Source organism: Mirounga angustirostris, unplaced genomic scaffold (genome assembly GCF_029215605.1).
Source record: "Mirounga angustirostris isolate CCGP_5_RB_7025 unplaced genomic scaffold, mMirAng1.0.hap1 SCAF_1, whole genome shotgun sequence".
NCBI classification, from domain to species: domain Eukaryota; kingdom Metazoa; phylum Chordata; class Mammalia; order Carnivora; family Phocidae; genus Mirounga; species Mirounga angustirostris.
Genome location: NW_026991709.1, coordinates 199,450,771 through 199,472,629, shown reverse-complemented (window position 1 = coordinate 199,472,629; position 21,859 = coordinate 199,450,771). Strand labels below are relative to the sequence as shown.

General features: G+C 41.8%; 1 protein-coding gene across 6 annotated transcripts in view; it reads right to left on the bottom strand.

Moving 5' to 3' along the window:
* Positions 1-21,859, bottom strand: part of SMARCC1 (SWI/SNF related, matrix associated, actin dependent regulator of chromatin subfamily c member 1) — a 181,074-nt gene that overhangs the window by 38,229 nt on the left and 120,986 nt on the right. For 5 of the 6 annotated variants that reach the window (XM_064596765.1, XM_064596757.1, XM_045862541.3 and 2 more), the window contains 3 exons: positions 11,538-11,593; positions 9,116-9,230; positions 8,135-8,289 (listed from right to left, as the gene is read on the bottom strand). In XM_064596765.1, coding sequence (XP_064452835.1) covers positions 8,135-8,289; positions 9,116-9,230; positions 11,538-11,593 — 326 coding nt within the window. The remainder of the gene's footprint in view (positions 1-8,134; positions 8,290-9,115; positions 9,231-11,537; positions 11,594-21,859) is intronic. The other variant, XM_064596758.1, reaches the window with a different exon arrangement.

Genomic DNA, 21,859 nt, shown 5'->3' with positions numbered 1-21,859 from the left:
TTCACAGGGCCTTGAAATGATTAGATAAATGTTAGGAAGCACTGGACAAAAGTTGTTAATGGATCCAAATACAACTCGTGTCTGCTTAAAAAAAAATCTGAGAAGGTAAAAGTGAGAGTTACCTATTGAAATTCATTACTGGACTAAGGGGAAATACTGGGTTTTATTAAGCACTTATGACATTCTAGACACCATGCTGTATTTTCATGCTACTTCTTTTACTTCTAATAATAATGTGCTAGAAAAGAATTCATTATATATAGAAAGAAACTGAAGCTTAGAAAACTTAATAATCTCACCAAGGGTCACAGTTAAGTAGGAACTGAACTCCTTTCTGAAGGGCACCTAGAAAAAAAACTGGCCAGTAAGGCAAGCCACGGAGACAGGGAAGAGTTAACTGTATTAGATCTTTCCTTCTTTCTTCTGTTCTTTATTTTTTGGTTCTTCAAAATTAGAAACTTCAATCACAAACATACTAAGAAAACAAAAAAACAACAACAAAAAAGGTACTTTTTCTTTTTTTGAGCTAGCTGTTGGGTTTTTAATTGTAAAATGTTGGGTTAGAATGGAGAATTTTATCAGATTATGTCTCTGCATTGGTTGGGACCAGCCAGACTCCAAGTCTGCAGATCTGGATTTTGGTCATGGTTCCACAACTAGTCACCTAACTTTGGGCTTCTCATTACCTTCTGTGGATTTGTTTCCACATCTACGAGATGAAGAGTTCAAGAAACTCAAAAATCATCTTCGACATTACAGAGGAAAGATCTTTGTTGTTAGGGATTAAATATCTACTAAAGCAGTAATCCATCCATAACATAACTTGTGTAAAAATCAAATATGCAAAAGTAGACTAAATTTATGTATTGTGTGTTTAAGAGTTTCATTCCAATATACATTATATGAAATTGTATATAATCTCTAATTAGATCTCATTTGATACTGACTCCTTAAGGTTACATTTCCAGCATTTTATACATGTTCTTTAGTTTGTTTGTTGTTGTTGTTTTTTTCCTTCACAACTAACTGTAAATCCTAATGGCTCAACCAAAATGTGAGGTTCAAGATTAGTGGGTTGACTTTGAGTTCTTAAGAGGCAGGCACCATCCATATCTCTTTGGTACCAAATAAACCCACTATTGTAGTTGAGTCCAGCACATAATGGACACTCAGATACTGGTTTAATGAATCATCAAAATATGGCACTTTCCAGCTTACAGAATGTTTTTTTAATACTTAATTTGATTCTTATAATAATAATCTTGTCAGAAAGGCAGATCAGAAAGGCCTTCTGATTCAAACAAAATGATACACGCTCAGAAAATTTATTTTAGTTGCCTCAGGTTAAGAGACAAGTAAATGGCAGAGATGGAATTAAAAATTCAAATTTGAAATCCAATGGCCTTTTACAGTTATCTACAAATGTCTATTAGAACTGGTATTTTAGTGGATACTTTCCTGGGGAATTCTTAGAAGGGACTTGTGGTAGATTAAAGATGGCCACAAAGTCACTGGCCTTCTTTCCATGGAGAGAAGGGTCTATAATCCCTCCTTTGGAATCAAGACAGGCTCTCTTAATTGCCTTGCCCAAGAGAAAACAGTGGTGCCCTTTTCCAGCTCCCCGCTTAGGAACTTCATGTCCTGACCCTTGGAACGTTCCTTCTGGGAGTCCCCACCTGCCACGTAGTAAGTATGTACACCAGAGACCACAGGGAGAGACCGTGAGACTGTATGAGGAGGGGATAGGGTCCAGCCACCCTTGCCAAGGATTAGGACTTGAAGGGATCTGTCTCAGACACTCCAGACGAACCTACCCATAAGGTGAATACCACTACAATTCAACAAGTAACCCTGTGGAGCAAAACTGCCCAGGTGGCTAGGGCTCAAATTCTGTACAATCATGAGATATAATAAAATGGTTGTTTGGTTTCTTTTTTCTAACTGCTAAGTCTTGCTTTGGGAAGAGAAATTTGGTATCTGGAGATAGGGTGCTGTTTTATCAAAACCCTATCAAGAAAGATCCAATGGCTTTGTATCATGCAGTGGGCGCAGGCTGAAAGGACCTCAAGAAAACCACTAGCGAGAGCTTTAAGACAGAGAGGGAGAGCATACTGGAGGTTGGAGAGAAGTCAGTCTTTATTCTATAACGACACTGTCACTTCTAGTGATGTGGACAGTAGAAAGGGTCATTAATGAACTTGCGGATCTGGCTGGAGTGATTTCGAGGCAAAACATAAACGTCCTTTAGGTATTTTTTTACAAGCAGCCAGAAGAGAAAGGAACCAAAGAAGGAACTATTCAGTTTCCAGGCCATCATTATTGGAGTCAGAAATCTCCTAGACAACTGAGAGCAAAGAGAGCAGGATTTGAAAAAAGAACGGTTTTTCATCTCTAGTTGCTACCAGCAAGGATTTAAAACTAGAAAATGGCTTCAGGACAAAGATAAAATCCAGAGCACTACCAGTTAATCACGACCTCAGAGTAAACAGCTCAAGGTGTGGCTGTAAGAGCTTCTGAACCAAGTGCATGATAGGATTTCTAAGAATTACAAGGGTATGCCTGCCCCTTAGACCCTCTCTATTAGATGGGAGGATCTCTAAGTATCTTTAGAACATGTCTCCTATATTCTATATTACCATAAACTAATGTTTTCATTCAAGCTTGGAGTTTTCAATCAGCCATGATTTCTTCCCCTTCTTTCCTTCTGGGACTCTTACTGCAGGTAAAGAAAGCCCCTTAGCAGCAAAAACAGGGCTGCTTTTTTAATGGAAAAGGAAAATGACTCAGAAGGTGGAATCCAAAGCCCAGAAGGCCAAATCAAAAGCTGCAGAGAATAAGTCATACGGGGCAGGACCGGGCCCTGGTGAAGAAAGACACTGGAAATGCGCACCTGACTAGATTTCAAAGTTGCTATGAACCACAAGTGCTCTCTTGGTGCCTCCCATTTTCACCCTTCTTGAACGTGAGTGCAGTTTTTCTCCACATGCCCTACCACTGTTATGTCAGTTCTCAAATTCTTCCAACTGAGAAGACCAAGATGCAAGGAGCTGTACCTGAAAGGCCATTCCTAAGGGAGCTTCATCTGTACCTGGACTTGATTTAGAGAAGACCTCAGACCCCCAGCCTTAGCCTGACATCATAAACATGACACAACGGAATCTATACTTTTCAACTGGGAGAAATGTAGGTAATTTGTGACCAGAGGGCAGACTGTGGGGTTAGGGTGGCATGCCTTCCATCTAGAGGTGTGGTCAATGATCCCCGCACCTTGAATCTGGATAGAACTTTTGAGTGGGAGAGCTGGGATGAGGTCATACAGTGCCAGGTTGGACTCCCAAGACATAAGACACTGGCAGGTTCCCATTCTCATTGTTCAGGACACTCTTCTCATAAAGTTATAAGCTTCCACATACAAAGTCCAACTACTGTGATACCATCCTAATATGAAGAAGCCCAAGATGACTCTGTAGATGAGCTGTGTGGGGACAGTGATGCCAGCTAGTCCCCCGTGGTACAGCCACCCCAGGTCCCCCCTCACAGCCCAGCCAATGCCACACAGAGCAGGACTTTTCCAGCCAAGTCGGCCTGAGCTTCTCACTCACAAAAATGGTAAGATACAATAAAGTGATGATGTTCTTAAGCCGCCAGGTTTTGTGGTGGTTACACAGCCATGGGGAACTGGGGCAAGAGCACTGCTGATGCTCAGGCTGTGGAATCCTGAAGGTCTGGCCACAGTGATGACCAGGACCTTCCCGAGAAGGGCTGGAGGGAGCACCCATGTATTCACATACTGGCTTTATGGAACTTAAGAATGAGGGCGCCTGGGTGGCTCAGCTGGTTCAGCGACTGCCTTTGGCTCAGGTCATGATCCCGGAGTCCCGGGATCGAGTCCTGCATCGGGCTCCCTGCTCGGTGGGGAGTCTGCTTCTCCCTCTGACCCTCCCCCCTCTTATGTGTTCTCTCTCATTCTCTCTCTCAAATAAATAAATAAAATCTTAAAAAAAAAAAAGAATGAGGGCGCCTGGGTGGCTCAGTCGGTTAAGCGACTGCCTTCGGCTCAGGTCATGACCCTGGAGTCCCGGAATCAAGTCCCACATTGGGCTCCCTGCTCAGTGGGGGGTCTGCTTCTCCCTCTGACCCTCTTCCCTCTCGTGTTCTCGGTCTCTCATTCTCTCTGTCTCAAATAAATAAATAAAATCTTTAAAAAAAAAAGAATGATGGAGTCTGGGAGTGTGCCACAGATGCATGCTAGATGAAGAACAACCACAAAAAGATTAATGATAACAAAGAGGTAACCTGGTTGTAATAGAGTTAAGGTGAACTCTACACAGCAAAGCATGGATTTCGACTAGTAGAACAAGGGTAGATTCTGTTTAGTCATTTAAGGATGAAAGTGAATAGGGCTAACTATGGGCAAAATGATCAAATAGGTTAATTTCTCCTTCTGTCTTCTCTCCGCAGTATCAAGTAAAAAGATATGGTTTTGGGGCACCTGGGTGGCTCAGTCGTTAAGCGTCTGCCTTCGGCTCAGGTCATGATCCCAGGGTCCTGGGATCGAGCCCCGCATCGGGCTCCCTGCTCAGCGGGAAGCCTGCTTCTCCCTCTCCCGCTCCCCCTGCTTGTGCTCTCTCTCTCGCTGTGTCTCTCTCTGTCAAATAAATAAATAAAATCTTAAAAAAAAAAAAAAAAAAAGATATGGTTTCAATGATCAATGCATATAGTGTCAATCCATTTCTGTCAATACTTAATCTGGTAAAGCCTTAGAACTACAATGTACAATGAAAAATTTCCTATCTCAAGAAAGAATTTCAGGCAAAAGGGAGAAAGTAAGAGGTATTACTGAGGGGCAAGAAAGAATCTTCCTGTTACTCCAGAACTAACACCCAGTAACCATGAAGACAAACCTACTTTAGCCATTTCAAGGTACATGGACATGGGATGGTGACAGAATCAATCTGAAAGAAATGTCTGTGGTCTTAAGAAAATGTGATCTCTGTTATCTTGGAAGAACTGAATCATCCTGCTGCTGAAAAAAAGAAAATATATTTTAGTTTGGGGGGGTTTCTGGTTTATTCCAGCAATAGTTCTGGACTCCTCCTTCCAGCTAAATCTAAGCACCCAGATGGAAGGGATATAGAGCACCCAGCCAATGGTGTTCCTTCTCACACCCGCACACCACTCTTCAGGTGGGTCAATTCACAGCGTGTCAGTAGGTGCAACGAAGAAATGGATGTGCTACTGAAGAATCCCTCATATGGCAAGGATGGGGAAAAGCCAGAAAGCATGCTCACCCTCCCTGCGGAGCTAGATTCAGAACCTATAATTACCACTCCATGTCAGTGTGACAAACAATTAAAATGTATCAAGGAAAACTCTTAATAACAAAGCTGTTTATAGATACAGAAGAACAAAAAGAGAATAAGAGAAAACTTGGATTGGCTAGATAAACTGTACTAATTACAGTAATTTCAGTGAATTCCTTACCCTTAATTCCCATGTAGCACACAAATGATTATGTGTGCTATGAAATGCATGAGACCCAGCTGTAAGTGGCACTCAACAGTTCACACGTGCCAAGTCATGCATCACACACATGTGTATCACTCACAGATCTGTGGAAAAGGCAGCTGTCATGAGAATAACGATCTAAGTTCCCAGTTATCAGAAATAAGACTGAGAGAGCATGAGGGAGTGAAAATTCAGTGACCTGGAAGGAAAATGTTCTTTGGACTCTTCTAAACCTTGTACGGAGTATGGAAGGACTAGGGCAACTGATCCATAAGAGCAGTTTTTCTACAGTAAAGGAATCAAACAGCTGTTGCAAGGTGGTCAGGAGTGCACAATACACAAACTTTTGTGCCCAAAGCTGCACATCTTAACAGCTACGAGGCCATCGTATTTTCATCCGCCATGAAAACATCATGAAGCATCTGTAAAATGTTTTACGGAGTCTACCATTTTAGTTCCTGCTCTGGCAACCTACAGTGAAGCAGACACAGCGGCAGAGGGAGAAGAAACAACGAGAGGGCAAGGGAGAGAAACATCTCTGTGAGAGGGAAGTGGGTCCAGAACAGCCCAGCTGGAGACGTCACAGTGGGTTCTGTCTGGGAGAACTGCAAGAGACAGTTCGGGTCAGACAGGCAAAAAATGACGCTTAAGAACAGAGAAGCGTCTTGAGCAGGAAAACTCGTGAACTGCACACTAGAGAGTTTGAAATTTTCGCCTGAGAGAGTTAGGGAGCTTATTTAAGAAAGTATCATGTTTGTTCCTCTTCCTGTTTGTATTTTTAAAGATTTTTCTGCATACTGTACGATTCCATTTATATGAAGTCAAAAAAGCAGAAAGTAATCCATGGCATTAAGAGGCTAGCAACCATTCTTGGGGGGAGGGGCACAGTAACTGGAAGGGAATATGAGGAAGCTTCTGGAAGGCTGGGAATGTTATGTTGCTTGATGTAGGTGTTGTCTGTGAGCCCATAGATGGGCTCAGTCTGTGAAAAATTCACTAGCTATAGACGTATATTCAATAGACTTATTCAAATATAAGTTACACTTCAATAGAAAATTTAAAAAATGAGAAAGATTCCTCTGGCTGAAAACACAGAATGGGCTGAAAAAGACAGACAACAGATGATGGGAAGCCAGCCTAAGGGAGCAGTGAAGGGGCTGGGCATCACCAGGGGCACTAACACAACCAAGAAGGATTTGGTGGCTTAGCAGCCGTGGAAAGTGAAAGAATGAGAGGAGACAGAGAGGACCCCAGGCTGTGGGTTTGAAGACTGGGGGGATGGTGTGCTGTCAGCTGATAAAAGTCACGAAGGACAGAAGCCCTCCTGGCCTCCAGTTCATCTGTGAAACAGGCCCAAGGCAGCCCTTAAGGTCCCTGGTGACAGCCTGAACAACGAGAACTCAGCTCAGAGACAAGGAGGTGCCAGAGTCCAACCTGGCAGAAGAAAGAGAGGCTCCAAAAACTATTTCTGATGAAGGAGCAAAACCAAACAGACGTGAAACCACCATCCAACTGGTGTCTACTAAGTACTCACTCGGTCAAGAGTGCACCTCAGCAGTCCCCAGAGGGAGGGGAAGGTAGAGGAGAGAGAATACCTAATACTGCAGCTAAATCACCATGAAGACCAGGAGGCATCCTGGGAAGACACTGGGAAGTCTGAACATGCAGAACCTCCAGCTACTGTAACAGGAACCGGCAGCTGGGGGAGCCACCCGGAGGGACTGGCAACACCCCTCCTCCTCATGGGCGGCACCTATGCCCGATGGTGGGCACTCAAAACGGAGGTCTTGTGGCTTGAACCGGGTCATCTGTGGGTCTGTTATAAATCGTGCATCACAGATTAAACACTTGGAGAAGTAGTCTGCAGCAGCTGTACAGTCTGTGGGTATTAAAGACCATGAAAGAGTATCTTTACCAATGGATTAAGAACAGCTCAAGATAAAACGATTAGGTATGTTCCAGTAAATACTGCTCAAAACATGGGAATCTACAATGGAAGGAAACTACTTCGCAGGGTACGATGGAGAAGAGGTGAAAAGGGTTTTTTTAAAACTCATGCCTGGAAGGCTTTAAAATGCTAAATTAACACAAAGTGGGGAAAATAACATTCTCCTTTCTTCTTAAATATGCCACGAAGCCAATACTAGGTTATAAATAGAGAAAACCACCCCCAGAAAAGCTGGCAAATTCAAGAAGAAAAAGAGTTATTTTAGGTCCCCCTCTCTCCTTTCAGTCTGTAAGAGCAGGGTGAAGTATTTATACAAGGAAACAGATTTTTGTCTTAAAAATCACAAACATTTCAATCGAGCAGAAATTGGAACAATAGTCCGAGACAAGTTCTGCAGGCCAACACGAGGGACTTTAAGTTCTGTCCCCCCTCCCTGGAGTGTCCACAAGCCAAGAGCCGAGTGCGGAGTGGAACAAGGAATGCCTGGAAGGCAGCCCCCCCACCCCAGACCAGATCTGCGACTCGCACACCCCCGCCCCTCCTCCTGCCTGCGAATTCTTAACCTAGAAATGCCGGTCAAGCAGTCATCTCCCGTTGGGTACTACCATTCCCAATAACGGAAAACAAGGCGACCATTCACGGCTGAAGGGAGCCTGGCAAGGGCTGTGAGCAGCAAACCTTGGCTTTGGTTGCAGCTGAGGCGAGAGCAGCTGCGGCAGCCGTGGCCACATTTCCTTCGGAAATTTCGTGTTCTACTTTCTTCTTCCCGAGATCGCTTTCTCTTTCTTTACAAGTATCAGTGAGTTCCTTGTTCTCTTCAGTTTCCTTTTCTTCTGAAAGAAATCAGAAAGCTTTATTACCAGTGTGCCCAGCCTCAATAAGCCACCGTACTTCTCACCTCCGCCACATGACAAACTAGGACTGAGGTTACAAAGAGATCTCAGTGCCGCCGCCTTCTTAAGATTTGTGCAGAATCATTCCATGCATGTAAGTGCGCCTCTATCTGAGACGGATTTTCTGAATAGTACACTTTGTCTCCCCTTCATTTCTCTAAGCTCTCTGTGTAGTTCCCGAAGATACAAAGGGAACTAAGCCCGAAGACCAACAAGATCAGTCAATGCAATGCTCCCGGAAACCCTGGGGTCTGCAGGAAATCAGAAGCTGAGTACTAAGCACTTCTGCAAGCCACTGACTCGGAGACCAAAATGGCAGGTCTGCGTGGTGACTTCAGTCACACAGAACAACTTGTCTGTCTACATGCTACTGACACAAGGCAGCCCCTAGCATTAGCACTCGGAGCAAAATAAAACTCTAACGTGTATTTACTGTTACATTAAGAAACAAACCCAAAACGAATAAGGAAATATTTCTGTATAATTAAACTGCCCCCGCTTCTCCAGTGCTTTTTAGTTTTACATGATAAAGTCTAAAGAGGGGGTGCCTGGGTGGCTGTTGGTTAAGCATCCAACTCTTGATTTTGGCTCAGGTCGTGATCTCGGGGTCATGAGATCAAGTCCCACGTCGGGCTCCGTGCTCAGTGGGGAGTCTGCTTGAGATTCTCTCCTTCTTTCTCTGCCCCTCCTCCAGCTCTCTTGCTCTCTCTCAAATAAATAAAATCTTTTAAAAGTAAATAAAGTCTAAAGAGTTTCCTTGAATTACCTGATTTGGTATCCTCACTAACTTCACTGTCCTGCTCCTTCTCACTATTTTTTTCATTTTCTCCATCTTGTGCTTTATCCCCTTCGTCTGTTTCATTTTCCCCTTTGTTTTCTGCCTAAAAGGGGTACAAAAGAAGAGTGAGCAAAAACAGTCCTTCTACAAGTGACATTACCTTAGAGTAACAAAAGCCTCTACTATTTTTGGCAGGAAACGAACTAGGTTCAGAAGGGCCTTGGAGAGAAGAGCTGGAAAAGAAATTAATAAATTCAAAGAAATACCTTTCACTTCCTCAACACCTGAGTGCTCACAGGTCAATACGCCTCCAAAACACACAGTCCCTACCCTCTCTGTGCCCTCTGCTATAAAGCCAGGGTCAGAGTGTCCAAAGGATGTCATGGAAATTCATGTATATTACTTACTGGTTAAACAGAGAAAGGCTTCATAAATAAACAAATGAATTATCGACTACCTGTCCAAAAGGACCAAGAGCATTTAAACTGGACATGATCAACAGAGAAGCAAGATGGAATGCTGCCAAAATAAAAAAGCTGACAAAGCCCTTTAATACAGTCATTTGCTAACGGTTTTTAGGAAGAGTCACAACAGGGCATCAATGATTATGCTCTGGGGACCGAAAACTTCAATTCCTCTGGTCAGAAATTGGTTTCATTTATGGATTTTGAAATCCCTGAGACCTTGGACAAATCATGTAACACTGTCTATAAAATGAAGAGATTATCATTGACTTGATGAGACTGTTTAGGAACCAGATGAACTCATAAATCCGTAAATGTAAAGTACAAAGTATAATATTTAAAACAGTATAAGAACTATGATTTTACCTCATCCTCATCTAATTACAATTTTAAAACACATGGCAATCAAGACCTTAAATCCCAGCTTGTATATGTTCACTCAAATAGTGAATGAATGCTCATCATGTGCTCCTAATCTTATCTTTTCATTGAAGTATAGTTGACACACAAGATTTTATTAGGTTCAGGTGTACAACATAACAATTTGATAATTCTATACATTACACAATCCTGTGATAAAGCTAGTTACTGTCACCATACATTATGACAGTATTGACCATATTCCCTATGCTGTCAACCCCGTGACTTATTTATTTTATAATGGGAAATTTGTACCTTAATCCTCCTTCACCTACTCTGCCCATCTCTCTAACTCCCTTCCCCTCTGGCAATCACCAGTTTGTTCTCTGTATTTATGGGTCTATTTCTGTTTTGTTGTGAATGGCAAGATTTCATTCTTTTTTATGGCTGAGTAATAATATTCCTGTGTGTGTGAGATACACACCACTTCTTCTTTAACCATTCATCTATCAATGGACCTTTGTGTTGCTTCCATGTCTTGGCTATTATAAATAATGCAGTGAACACAGGGGTGCACATATCTTTTTGAATTAGTGTTTTCATTTTCTTGGGATAAATACCCAGTAGTGGAATTGCTGGATTATATGGTAGTTCTATTTTTAACTTTCAGAGGAAGCTCCACAGTTTTCCAGAGTGCCTGGACCAATTTACATTCCCATCAACAATACACAAGGGTTCGTTTTCCCCATATCGTTGCCCACACTTGCTGTCTTTTTGATATTAGCCTTTCTCATTGGTGTGAGGGGATATCTCGTTGTGGTTTTGATTTGCGTTTCCCTGATGATGAGTGATACTGAGCATCTTTTCATGTGTCTGCTGGCCATCTGGATATCTTCTTTGAAAAATGTCTGGTCAGGTCCTCTGCCCATTTTTAAATCATGTGCCCCTGATCTCGAAGACGCTGTAAAGTCCTGTTCTGCCTTAGTCACCAGGCATTCGGAGCCTCTTTGAGTTAGAGAGCGGGTCACAGACATGGGGCACTGTGATGGTGCCTTCTGCACACAGGCTTTAGTGTCCCTCCCCCACTGTTGGTCGGATCTTTGATTCCCTGTCCTCCGCTTCAATTCCAATCGTTATAGAGCTACCTGCTCTTTAAAACCGACCTCAAACATCATCTTCTCATTAAGACCTGTCTGATTATTTTCCTGCTGGCAGTTAACTCTCCTACAAAATCCCTTAATATTCTACAATTCTCTTCTGGCACAAGTACAAGACCAAACCCTTGTAATTCAATATTCATAAAAACCACAATTTTGTATTCATTTTCCCAACTGTGCCTGAAAGGGATATAAAAGAGGAGGCCGGGGAGTGGATAAATCTTCCCAGAATGAATCAGTGAAAAATGTCATATGTTATGCTTTGTGAGAATTACACCTTAAACCAGCAAAGTCCAATGGCTGAAAGAATCATTTATAATCCCCTGAGAGGGATCAAAGATCAAAATAAACCCAAACCGTTACGCTCTGAAAGGCATGCTCTCTCTTTGTCTTTCCTGTGGTAGGAGAATTCAAACAGACAGACTTCACCTTTTCAGGCTGTTGACCATCAGTATCTGTTTCCATTTTTTCCTCTTCAGCCCCTTCTACGAGCAAAAGAATAAGAACAAGTAACACAAATATGGAACAAAGGTAAAAGCTACCATACACCTGTGATGCTTGAAACACAAGTACGCACAATAATATGGATGAGTCTCCCAACTGTAAGGCTGACATAAGAAGTCTAGCATAAAACACAGGCTTTATGACTATATTAATTTCAAAGTTCAAAAATAGATGCAAGTAATCAATGGCGTTAGAAATCAGGACAGCGGTTAACCAGGGAAGGGGTGGGCAGACAGAAAATGATTCGGGGGGAGGGGGGGCCTGAGGTGCTGGTAATGATCTTTTTTTGATCTTAGGGCTGCTTACATGAATGTGTTTCATTTGTGAAAATGCATGGAGCTGCACACTGAGGGTTTTTACTGTTCTGCATATATAAAAATAAAAACCTCAAAAAAATTTTAAGTACAAAAAAGCAAAAAAAGAACCCCAAATAATTTATTACTATTTAACCAATGCTTAATGAGGATGTATTTTGAGTATTTTGCGTTGGGTACTGGAGAAATAATGCTGAGCTAGATATTCACTGAACCTCCAGAACATCCCATTCTGGATGGAGAGGACACAAAAGAACAAGTCCATCACAGATGTGCATGCAGGAGACGCTGTGAGCAGCACAGAGGGCACGACTGTTTCAGTTGGGGAAGAATAAATGGTTACAGCCATGCAGACATGACTGGGGCTGGGGGTGGGTAGTACAAGTATGGAGAAGGACATTTCAAGGGAAGAGACAGAAAGACTCAAGGGTGCGGGGAAAACGTCAGTCCTTTGTGATGACTAGGAAAGGGGAAGGGGGACAGATGGGAAAGATCAGAAGGAGGGACATAATGTTGGTAAGGGCCTCAGGAGGAAGAGCCCTGAATGTGGTACTAAGGGAGTCTTAACTATATATATATATAACTTAACTATATATAAGCTTACCTATATGCTTAACTATATGTAGCTAAGAAGTTAATGAAGATTTCAAAAACAACACAATCAGATAAATATTTTTGGTTTTACAATTTTATATAGAAACAAATATTTTATACATAATGAGGGTTTGCCATGGTTTTAAATAAAAACGTTCAAATATCCTACAGCTTTAATTTGAATATTATCCTCTTTAAATAACAAGACTAACAGCATTTATCCTCAATGAGAATACTTAAAACATATTTAAACAAACATAGTTTAAACTAATCATGTTAAAGTTATTGAATAGGAAAATCCCTCTTGCTCTAATTCTTACAGATGGAAGCAAACCTTGCTTTCAGAATTCTGACTGACCAGGAGCTCCAGGGGGCATGATAGTTTGGGATATCACAAATCTCACATAAGGTAGAAGATTACTACCTTCCAAAAAATGCCAAAAGACTACAGTGCCAGGAGTGGGGCCAGAGTGTGGAAGTAGCGGAGCCAGGCTCTGTATTTGGGATCCTGTACCTGGATGGAATATTTGGAAAGTTGGAGGGGTAGGGTCACACCCAGACATATTTGCTTTGAGCAGCTCAGCATCAGGAAGCTGAGCACTGGACTAGCCAGGTCCAGGGCAGGGAAAGGAAGCCAGGGATTCTACAGAGCCGGCCGGGGAGGGGGGGGGGGGGGGGGGCAAACGGGATCTCAAGCCAGTGGCAACCCCTGGCTACTAAGAGAAACAAAATCCTCTGCAGACAGTTTTTCCAACCCCAACTGTAGCTGTCCAAGTAATGAGCTCACAAAGAGCAAAACACCAAGAAAGGAAGCCACTAACACTGAGCAGAAACATCAATCAACAGTGTCAGCACTCAAGATTGCCAAGATGAGATCTGCCAGATCCCAAATCTAGCACAGCCATTGATATAACAGATAATTAAAAGAGAGAATAATAAAGATCTCCAAACCACAATATTAGAGATGTGCAGAGATTTTTTTTAAAAACCCAAAGATCAAAAAATTTTCTAGAAATAAAGTCAAGGGAAAGAGATTACACCAGGTAAAAAGAAAAGCACAAATAAAACACCTCTAAAGAAATGATCCATACAGAGACCACGAAAACGGGAAATACAAAAGCATAAAAGATAAGCCAGGCAAAAGCAAATCCAAGGAATGGTGGCGTCTTCATAGTACTATTACTTAATACAGGCATCAAGAATAGAGCATTATGAGAAATGGAGGGTGACAATGTAATGAAGCAAAGATTTAATTCACCAGAAAATTTTAATTTTTCATACTTTTAGGAACCTAATAAAAGAGTGTCAAACTATATAATGCAAAAACTGACAGAATGGCAGGACAGAAATGAAAATGTGCCTCACAGTGGGGATTTGAATATACTTTACTCAATTAAGATCAACAGTGGATGTAAATGCAGCAAGATGGGTTCTATGCCCACCAATCAGATAATATATACGTATTTAATTTCAAGCTTACACATTACGTTAAAAAATACTGGTCACAAATTAAGTCAAAGAGCAAATTTTAACATTTTTCAAAAAGTCAGTGACATACAGCCCAAGGTTTCTCACCATAAGGCAATGAAATTAGAAGTTAGAAGTTTAAAATATATAGATAAATTTCTCTGTGCTTAGAAATGTAATTTTGGGAGTCAGTAAAAATAGCACAAAGAGGGAAATGGAAATGTAAAGCCTTCTTGAACTTACATCAGAAAAGTAAAAAAAGCTTGATGTTTACAAGCTCTATATTCTTGAGAAGAAGCAGAAAAAGAATAACAGAATATAGAAGGTACGGAGAAAAGCGTAACAAGGATAAAAATCAAAGAAATAAAAAGCAAAAATACGACAGAGTTAAAACATACAATAGAGAGACTCAATATACCCCAAACTTGGTTCTTTGAAATAATAAAGTTGATAAATTGATGTGAAAGATCAAGAAAACTGGGGCGCCCAGGTGGCTCAGTCATTAAGCGTCTGCCTTCGGCTCAGGTCATGATCCCAGGGTCCTGGGATCGAGCCCCGCATCGGGCTCCCTGCTCCGCGGGCAGCCTGCTTCTCCCTCTCCCACTCCCCCTGCTTGTGTTCCCTCTCTCGCTGTGTCTCTCTCTGTCAAATAAATAAACAAAATATTAAAAAAAAAAAAAAAGATCAAGAAAAGACAAAGAAGGCACAAATTAATTATATAAAGACTGGAAGAAAGGTCATAACTATTAATAAGGTCAATATAGAAATGACAAAGTACTGCCAAAAAACCTTATGCCAAATAGAAAAATTAAATGGACAAATAATTAGAAAATGCATTTTACCAAACAGATTCAAGAAGAAAAAGAAGTCCTGAGTAGGCCCATAACAAAAAAATAAAATAATTAAAAAACTTAAAAAACCAAACCACCACAGGTCCAGGTGTTTTTACTGGGGGAATTCCACAAAACTTCCAAGGAATTGAGGATTACCATCTTACTTAAACCTTTCTAGAGAAAAGAGAGAATACCCCCTAATTCATTCTATGAGGCCAGTATAACCTTGATTTACAAATCAGATGCAGACAAACAGATAAGGGATAGTAGAGCCACGAGGCTAAATCTCACTCATAATCACAAATGAGAATCTCCTAAGCAAAAAAATCTGAAAACAGAATACAGCAGTGTATAAAAAAGGCACCACATTATGACAAATTAATATGACAGTATCAGAAAGATAATTTAACATTTATGAGTCTATAAATTTATAGACTTACTTGATCATACCCATGAACTATCTGTTAAGACTCAGTATCTTTCATGACAAGCTCCTGGAAAACCAAGGATACAAGGGAAGTTCCTGAGCCCCCAGAAGACTGTTATCAATAATCATACAACAAATGTCATCCTTCCTGGAGAGATGCCTACAGTATCTCCTCCAAAATCAAGAGCAGGACATGGGTAACAGTATTACCATGTCCCTTTAATGCTGCCAGAGTGGTTGTACCCCAAAGTAGTCAATTAAGAAAATGAAGCAAGCAGTTTGATTATAGAGAATAAAACTGTATACCTAAAAGAATCTGCCAAAAAGTTACTAGAAATAATCACAGGGCAAGGTGGTTAGTTATAGAATTAACATACAGAAACAACCACTTTTCCCCATGTTAAAAACCAATTCTAGATAAAGACACGTGAAAAAAACAAACCTGAATATTTCCAACACAACACAAAAAGTGCTAATCATAAAGGACTAACTTCACTCTATTATTTTTTAAAATAGATTTTATTTGTTTGCTTGCGAGAGAGAGAACATGAGTGGAGTGAGGAGCAGGGAGAGGGAAAGAATCTCAAGCAGAGGGCGCCTGGGTGGCTCAGTTGGTTAAGCGACTGCCTTCGGCTCAGGTCATGATCCTGGAGTCCCGGGATCGAGTCCCGCATCGGGCTCCCTGCTCGGCAGGGAGTCTGCTTCTCCCTCTGACCCTCCTCCCTCTCGTGCTCTTTGTATCTCATTCTCTCTGTCCCAAATAAATAAATAAAATCTTTAAAAAAAAAAAAGAATCTCAAGCAGACTCCACGCTCACCCCAGAGCCTGATGTGGGGCTTGATCCCACAACCCTGAGATCATGACCTGAGCCGAAATCAAGAGAGTCGGTCGCTTAACCGACTGGGCCACCCAGGAGCCCCAACTTCACTCTATTAAAATCAAGGACTTCTTTTCATTAAAAGATGCCCAAAAGAAAGAACAAGTAACCAAACAGGAGAAAACACAGGCAACTAGAGCAGTGTATCAGATTTATAAAGCAAACCATAAGAACTATTAAAAAGTGAGCAAAAGACAAAGTAGTTGTGTTATAGAATGATGTCTGTATGACCAGTAAACAGAAGATACTCAAATGAGTTACAGAGAATTGTAATTTAAAACCACAATGGAGGAGCACCTGGGTGGCTCAGTCCGTTAAGCGTCCGTCTTTGGCTCAGGTCATGATCCCAGGAGTCCTGGGATTGAGCCCCGGGTTGGAGCCCTACATCGGGCTCCCTGCTCCACAGACAGTCTGCTTTTCCCTCACCCTCTGCCACTTCCCCTGCTTATGCGCTCTCTCTCTCAAATAAATAAATAAAATCTTTAAAAAAAATAAAATAAAACCACAATGGAATGTCATTTTACACCCACTACATCTGCAGAGCCTAACACTAGGAAGTGTATGATCGAGTGTTATGGTCCAAGTGTCAACTGATACACTCACTATGGGGAAAAAACTAGAATTTCCTAAAACCCTACAACGCACAGGATTAGTCCACAACAAAATAAGAAGTTACACAAGAATGATCAAGCTTCGGGCGCCTGGGTGGCTCAGTTGGTTAAGCAACTGCTTTCGGCTCAGGTCATGATCCTGGAGCCCCGGGGTCGAGTCCCGCATCGGGCTCCCTGCTCAGCGAGGAGCCTGCTTCTCCCTCTGACCCTCCCCCCTCTCATGTACTCCCTCTCATTCTCGCTCTCTCAAATAAATAAATAAATCTTTAAAAAAAAAAAAAGAATGATCAAGCTTCAATGTTCAAAATAGTCAATGCTCTAACTTTCCTCTACCAAAAAATTCACCTTATGAAAAAGTAACAACCAATTTAAACGGAGGGCTGAGTGATGCCAACTCCTGTCTCAATGTGACAACCGGTCCGCTAAGCACACTTGGAGGAGTGCTGCATCTCAGTGAAACCCTGCACAGGGGGCCGGTGAGGTACGTACAAGACTGGACACGCATGTTTGACACGGAACAAAGAGAACAACCCAAACTGCCCATCCAGTAACAGACAAACAGATGATTAAAGTGGGTTACAATCACACAACAGCCTATTTCACAGCAGTGGAAATAAATGAACTGTGCTGACCTGGACAACGTAGCTACATGGATGTGCCCTGAACACCTAAGAGTGAGTAAAACAGTTCAGAAGTCTAAATAAACCATGTTTGATAAAGTTTAAAAACAAACAAAATTACACCTAACATATTCAGTACGTCTTTCTTTGTGATAAAAGTCACTTAGAAGAAAAAAAAAAGTCACTTAGAAAGCAGCAGAATAGTATTTCAAAATTTAGGATTCTCAGTGCTGGCGGTTAGAAAGTGAGAAGATAAAGGAGAAACAGAGATGAACGTTACTGGTAATGCTCTAATTCTTAGTTCAGATGAAATATGCAGCATGCATTAAGACACATTAAGATAGGGGCATCTGGGTGGCTCAGTTGGTTAAGCCACTGCCTTCGGCTCAGGTCATGATCCCAGGGTCCTGGGATCAAGCCCCGCATTGGGCTCCCTGCTCAGCAGGGAGTTTGCTTCTCCCTCTCCCTCTGCCTGCCGCTCTCTTTGCTTGTGCTCTCTGTGTGTCAAACACATAAATAAAATCTTTAAAAAAAAAAAAAAAAGACACATTAAGATATAAAAATGAAGAAATCTGAACAAAAACCAAATACAGATGGAGTTTAAAAAAAAAAACCCTAACTTCACAAGTTACTGTTAACTGAATGGGCCTTAGGCCACCTTTGCTGAGTCAGCTTAATTACAGAGTATTATGTGGGAGGAATGCCGTGTTTTTTTTAAAAAGATAATCTGCTTTTAAATGATGACCCACAACCTATAGTTCCACGTTCTAAAGAGATCACACACTCACTCTATTACAAGGCAAGTCACATTTGATATTAACTTTTAATTAGCTATGAGTCCATGATGAATAGTTACATGATATTAATACCTATTCATATGATGATGGTACAGTTAAAGAGGAGAAACCTGTGGCCAGTGCTCAGCCCTTTAATGAGATGTCTATTAAGAGTTAATTAGGAGTTGTGTGTTCCTCAAGATGCCATGTGGAGGAGTATGTAAAGTGGTTTCTATCCTACAAAACATTTTTTCAAGCTGCTTTTAGACATCTTCTTGGAAAAAGAAACACAAAACAACAGCTTCTCTTTGGTCTGAATTCTGGTTGGAAGTGTAAACGCTTAAGAGGCTGCAGCCCTTCCCATATGCCATGTTGTCTTTTTGATGTCATATAAATTAGACGGTTCAGAATCCTTCCCTACAAATGTGTGGTCTGACCCATGTCTGTGGAGATAAATGAAGAAGATACTAGAAGGAACAACAACAACAAAAAAGTTACGCCAAACATACAAAGGAGGAGAAAGTACAAAATCCTTGGACACATAACTGAGCTATGAGAAGAATGCCTGGTCAGCCAGGGGAAAATATCAGCATCATGGCTCACAGTCAGACCTTATCTGGAGAACAGGGCTCTGCAAAGGGCAGAGAGTAGCTATTCTCAGCTTTGCAGGCTGCATGAGTCTTAGCTGCCACGACTCAGTTCTGCCACAGCAGGGTAAGATCAGCCGTTAAAGCAGCCTGGGACTGGAGGAGTGTGGCTGTGTTTCAATTAAACTTTACAGACACTGAAACATGAATGTCCTATAATTTGTATGTGTCACAACATAGTATTCTTCGTTTGATTTTTTCCAACCATTTAAAAATGTAAAAACTATTCTTATATATTCTGGGCTAAATAAAAGGAGGGGACAACCTGGACTTTTGTCTAGGAACCAAAATTTCCTAGCCCCTGCTCTAGAAGAAGTAGATGAGTTCTGGATCCAGACTGTCTAGGTTCAAATCCTGTCCCTGAATTTACCAGCCGAAGTGACCGTGGGCAAGCTACTTAGCTGACAGATGCCTCAGTCTGCTTATCTACAAAAGGAGAATGATAGTACCCTACTTGGTAAGTGCAATGCTAACAATTAAACGAATTATTTCATGCAAAATGCTAATAACTGGCTCGTAGTAAGTGCTCAACAATATTAATGTTATTAGCAAATTCAGTTGACTGGACCCAAGTCCTATCTCTCTACTAACATGAGCTCTTGCCATAGCCGTTGGCATTGCCTCAGTGATACCTACAGAGGGCTCTCATTCTGCCCTGAACTTCCAAAGGTCCTTCCCAATTTGATAGGCCATCTGTGACTTTTCCTCTCCATGTGACTTTTGACTTTCCTTTAAAGGAAAGTCATTGTAAATCACCTGCCCTTGTCCCATTCTCTTAAAATGTTACTAATGAGTCAGAGATAGCTGACCGATCTGATTGACTAGGGGTCAGCAACTACAGCCCTGCTGCCTATTTTTGTAAATACAATTTCATTACAACGCAGCCACACTCGTTTGTTTAAAGAGGGTCTATGGTTGCTTTTGCACTACACAAAGGCAGAGCTGAGCAGTTATGACAGAGACTGTCCAGTTTGCAGAAGCCTGAAATTTTTATCATGTGGCTCTTTACAGAAAATGTTTGTTGAACCTTGTGATAGAAAATTCATGCTGTGACAGTCCTGCTTATGAATACAGATACTGCGGAGATCTCTTAACTCTTAAGGTTTTAACTTTAATGTTGGGAATTGAGAGACAATGACAAACCGGGGATGTGACCAGAACCCAGGAGAATGGCTACAAAGGTGGTGAGATTCTAGAGTGGCCCCACTGATCCTTGACTCATGGTTTTCATGTCCTTGTACACTCCCCTTCCCCTGAGTGTTAGCAGCATCTGTGACTTGTTTCTAGACAAGAGAATACGGGAAAGGTGATGGGATGTTCATTTATACAAAGCCCTGTCTTCACTACACTCACTCTAGAGACTTTCCTTGCGGGCTTGACGCAGCAAGCTGCCACAGTGGGAAGTGTGGATGGTGAAGAACAGTGGGTGGCCTCTGGTAGTTGAGGGCAGCTTCCAGCTAACAGCCAGCAAGGAGCTGGAGCCTTCAGTTCTACAAATAGAAATAAATTAATTCTGACAACAGGAGTGAACATGGAGGTGGATTCCTCAGTAGATGAGAACACAACCCAGCCACCACCTTGAGGGCAGCCTCGTGATATCCTAATCAGAGGACCCTATTAGGCTACATACAAACTTCTGACTCACAGAAGCAATGAGACAATAAATATATCCAATTTTAAGCCACCAACTTTGTGGTAATTGACTCTGTAGCAACAGATAACTATCTATACACCTACTGGACTTTTGAATGAATCTCAACCAAGGCTGAGAGGCAAATTAGCTGGCATCCACGAGATAACAACATCTTCAGAGACTAGAAACAGGAAATGCTCTGTCTCCCACAGATGCAACACTGATCCCCCAACTGACACCAGGCCTCCACCTCCACATTTGCCCCATGCCCCCAAACCTACTTTAGCTGTGTGTCTCTTTCACTCTTCTTAGAGAGCTGAGCTTCTATCTCCTCCCACCCACCAGGCCAGAACACTGTCCTCCATGGGCACCGCACCTTCCTCCTAGCTTCTGCAACCAAGTGCTTTTCAGTATAGTGATAATAGTGCCAGCAAAACCAGAAGGAGGTGATCTAGACACCATCCCCTAAGAGCTGGAAGAACTGGGAAAGGTAGCTTGGAGTAGAGAACAAAATGCTTGCAAAAATAATAAAGTGGGTTATAAATAAGTAATAATGCTTCCTGGAAAAGAACTATGATATGCCGTGGGAACTCTTCCATTTCCTGCATATCATCTGTAAACTGTCTGCAGGGACTTTCTAAAACAGACTGAATCCTGTTATTTCTCTTTCCTGGCGACTTGTTGGATTTCCACAAGGTAAAAGCCCTTCAGAATCACCGCCCCCCCCCCCCCCAACACACACATCTATTACAGCTGCACTTGGCCACAGTACCTGCTCCCCACACCTGGTACTATCTCCAGAATATGCCACACATGTTCATCCTTTTTTCCTTATTCTTTAAAAGATTATCTCCTCTGTGAAACCAAGCATAACTGTTTCCTTCACATGTGCCTCTATCTATAACCGTATTTGTCTTTTGTCTTCCTCCCTCCCTTCCTTCTTTTCTGCCCACCTTTCCTACCTACCTCTTATAATGTCTCCCCACCCTAACTGAATATTCCTCAAGGACAAGTGTTTAATTCAGTAATTCACAAAGTGTGGTTCAGGTACCACCCCTACCCTCTGTGGCAGAAACGTCCCCAGGGTCAAAACTATTTTTATTAACAACACAAAGATGTTATTTGCCTTTCCACTCTCCTCTCCCCCAAGTGTGCAGTGTGGCTTTCCAGAGGCTGCAGGACGCATGATGAAGTCAGCTACAGGAACGTGCACCTGTGTATTGTTTTGGTTTAAAAGTTTCTGTTTTAATTTCAGATACAGTAAGTATCAACAGATATAATTCAAATAAATTAAAGCACTTTGGGTTCCTCATTATTTTTAAAGAGCATAAAGAAGTCCTGAGACCAAAAAAGTTTGAGAACTGCTAGTCCAATAATTTGTGTCTTTTCAGGAACAGAGAACAGAGTAAGGCCCATGTTAGGAACTCACTTAACACTTTGGGAAATGG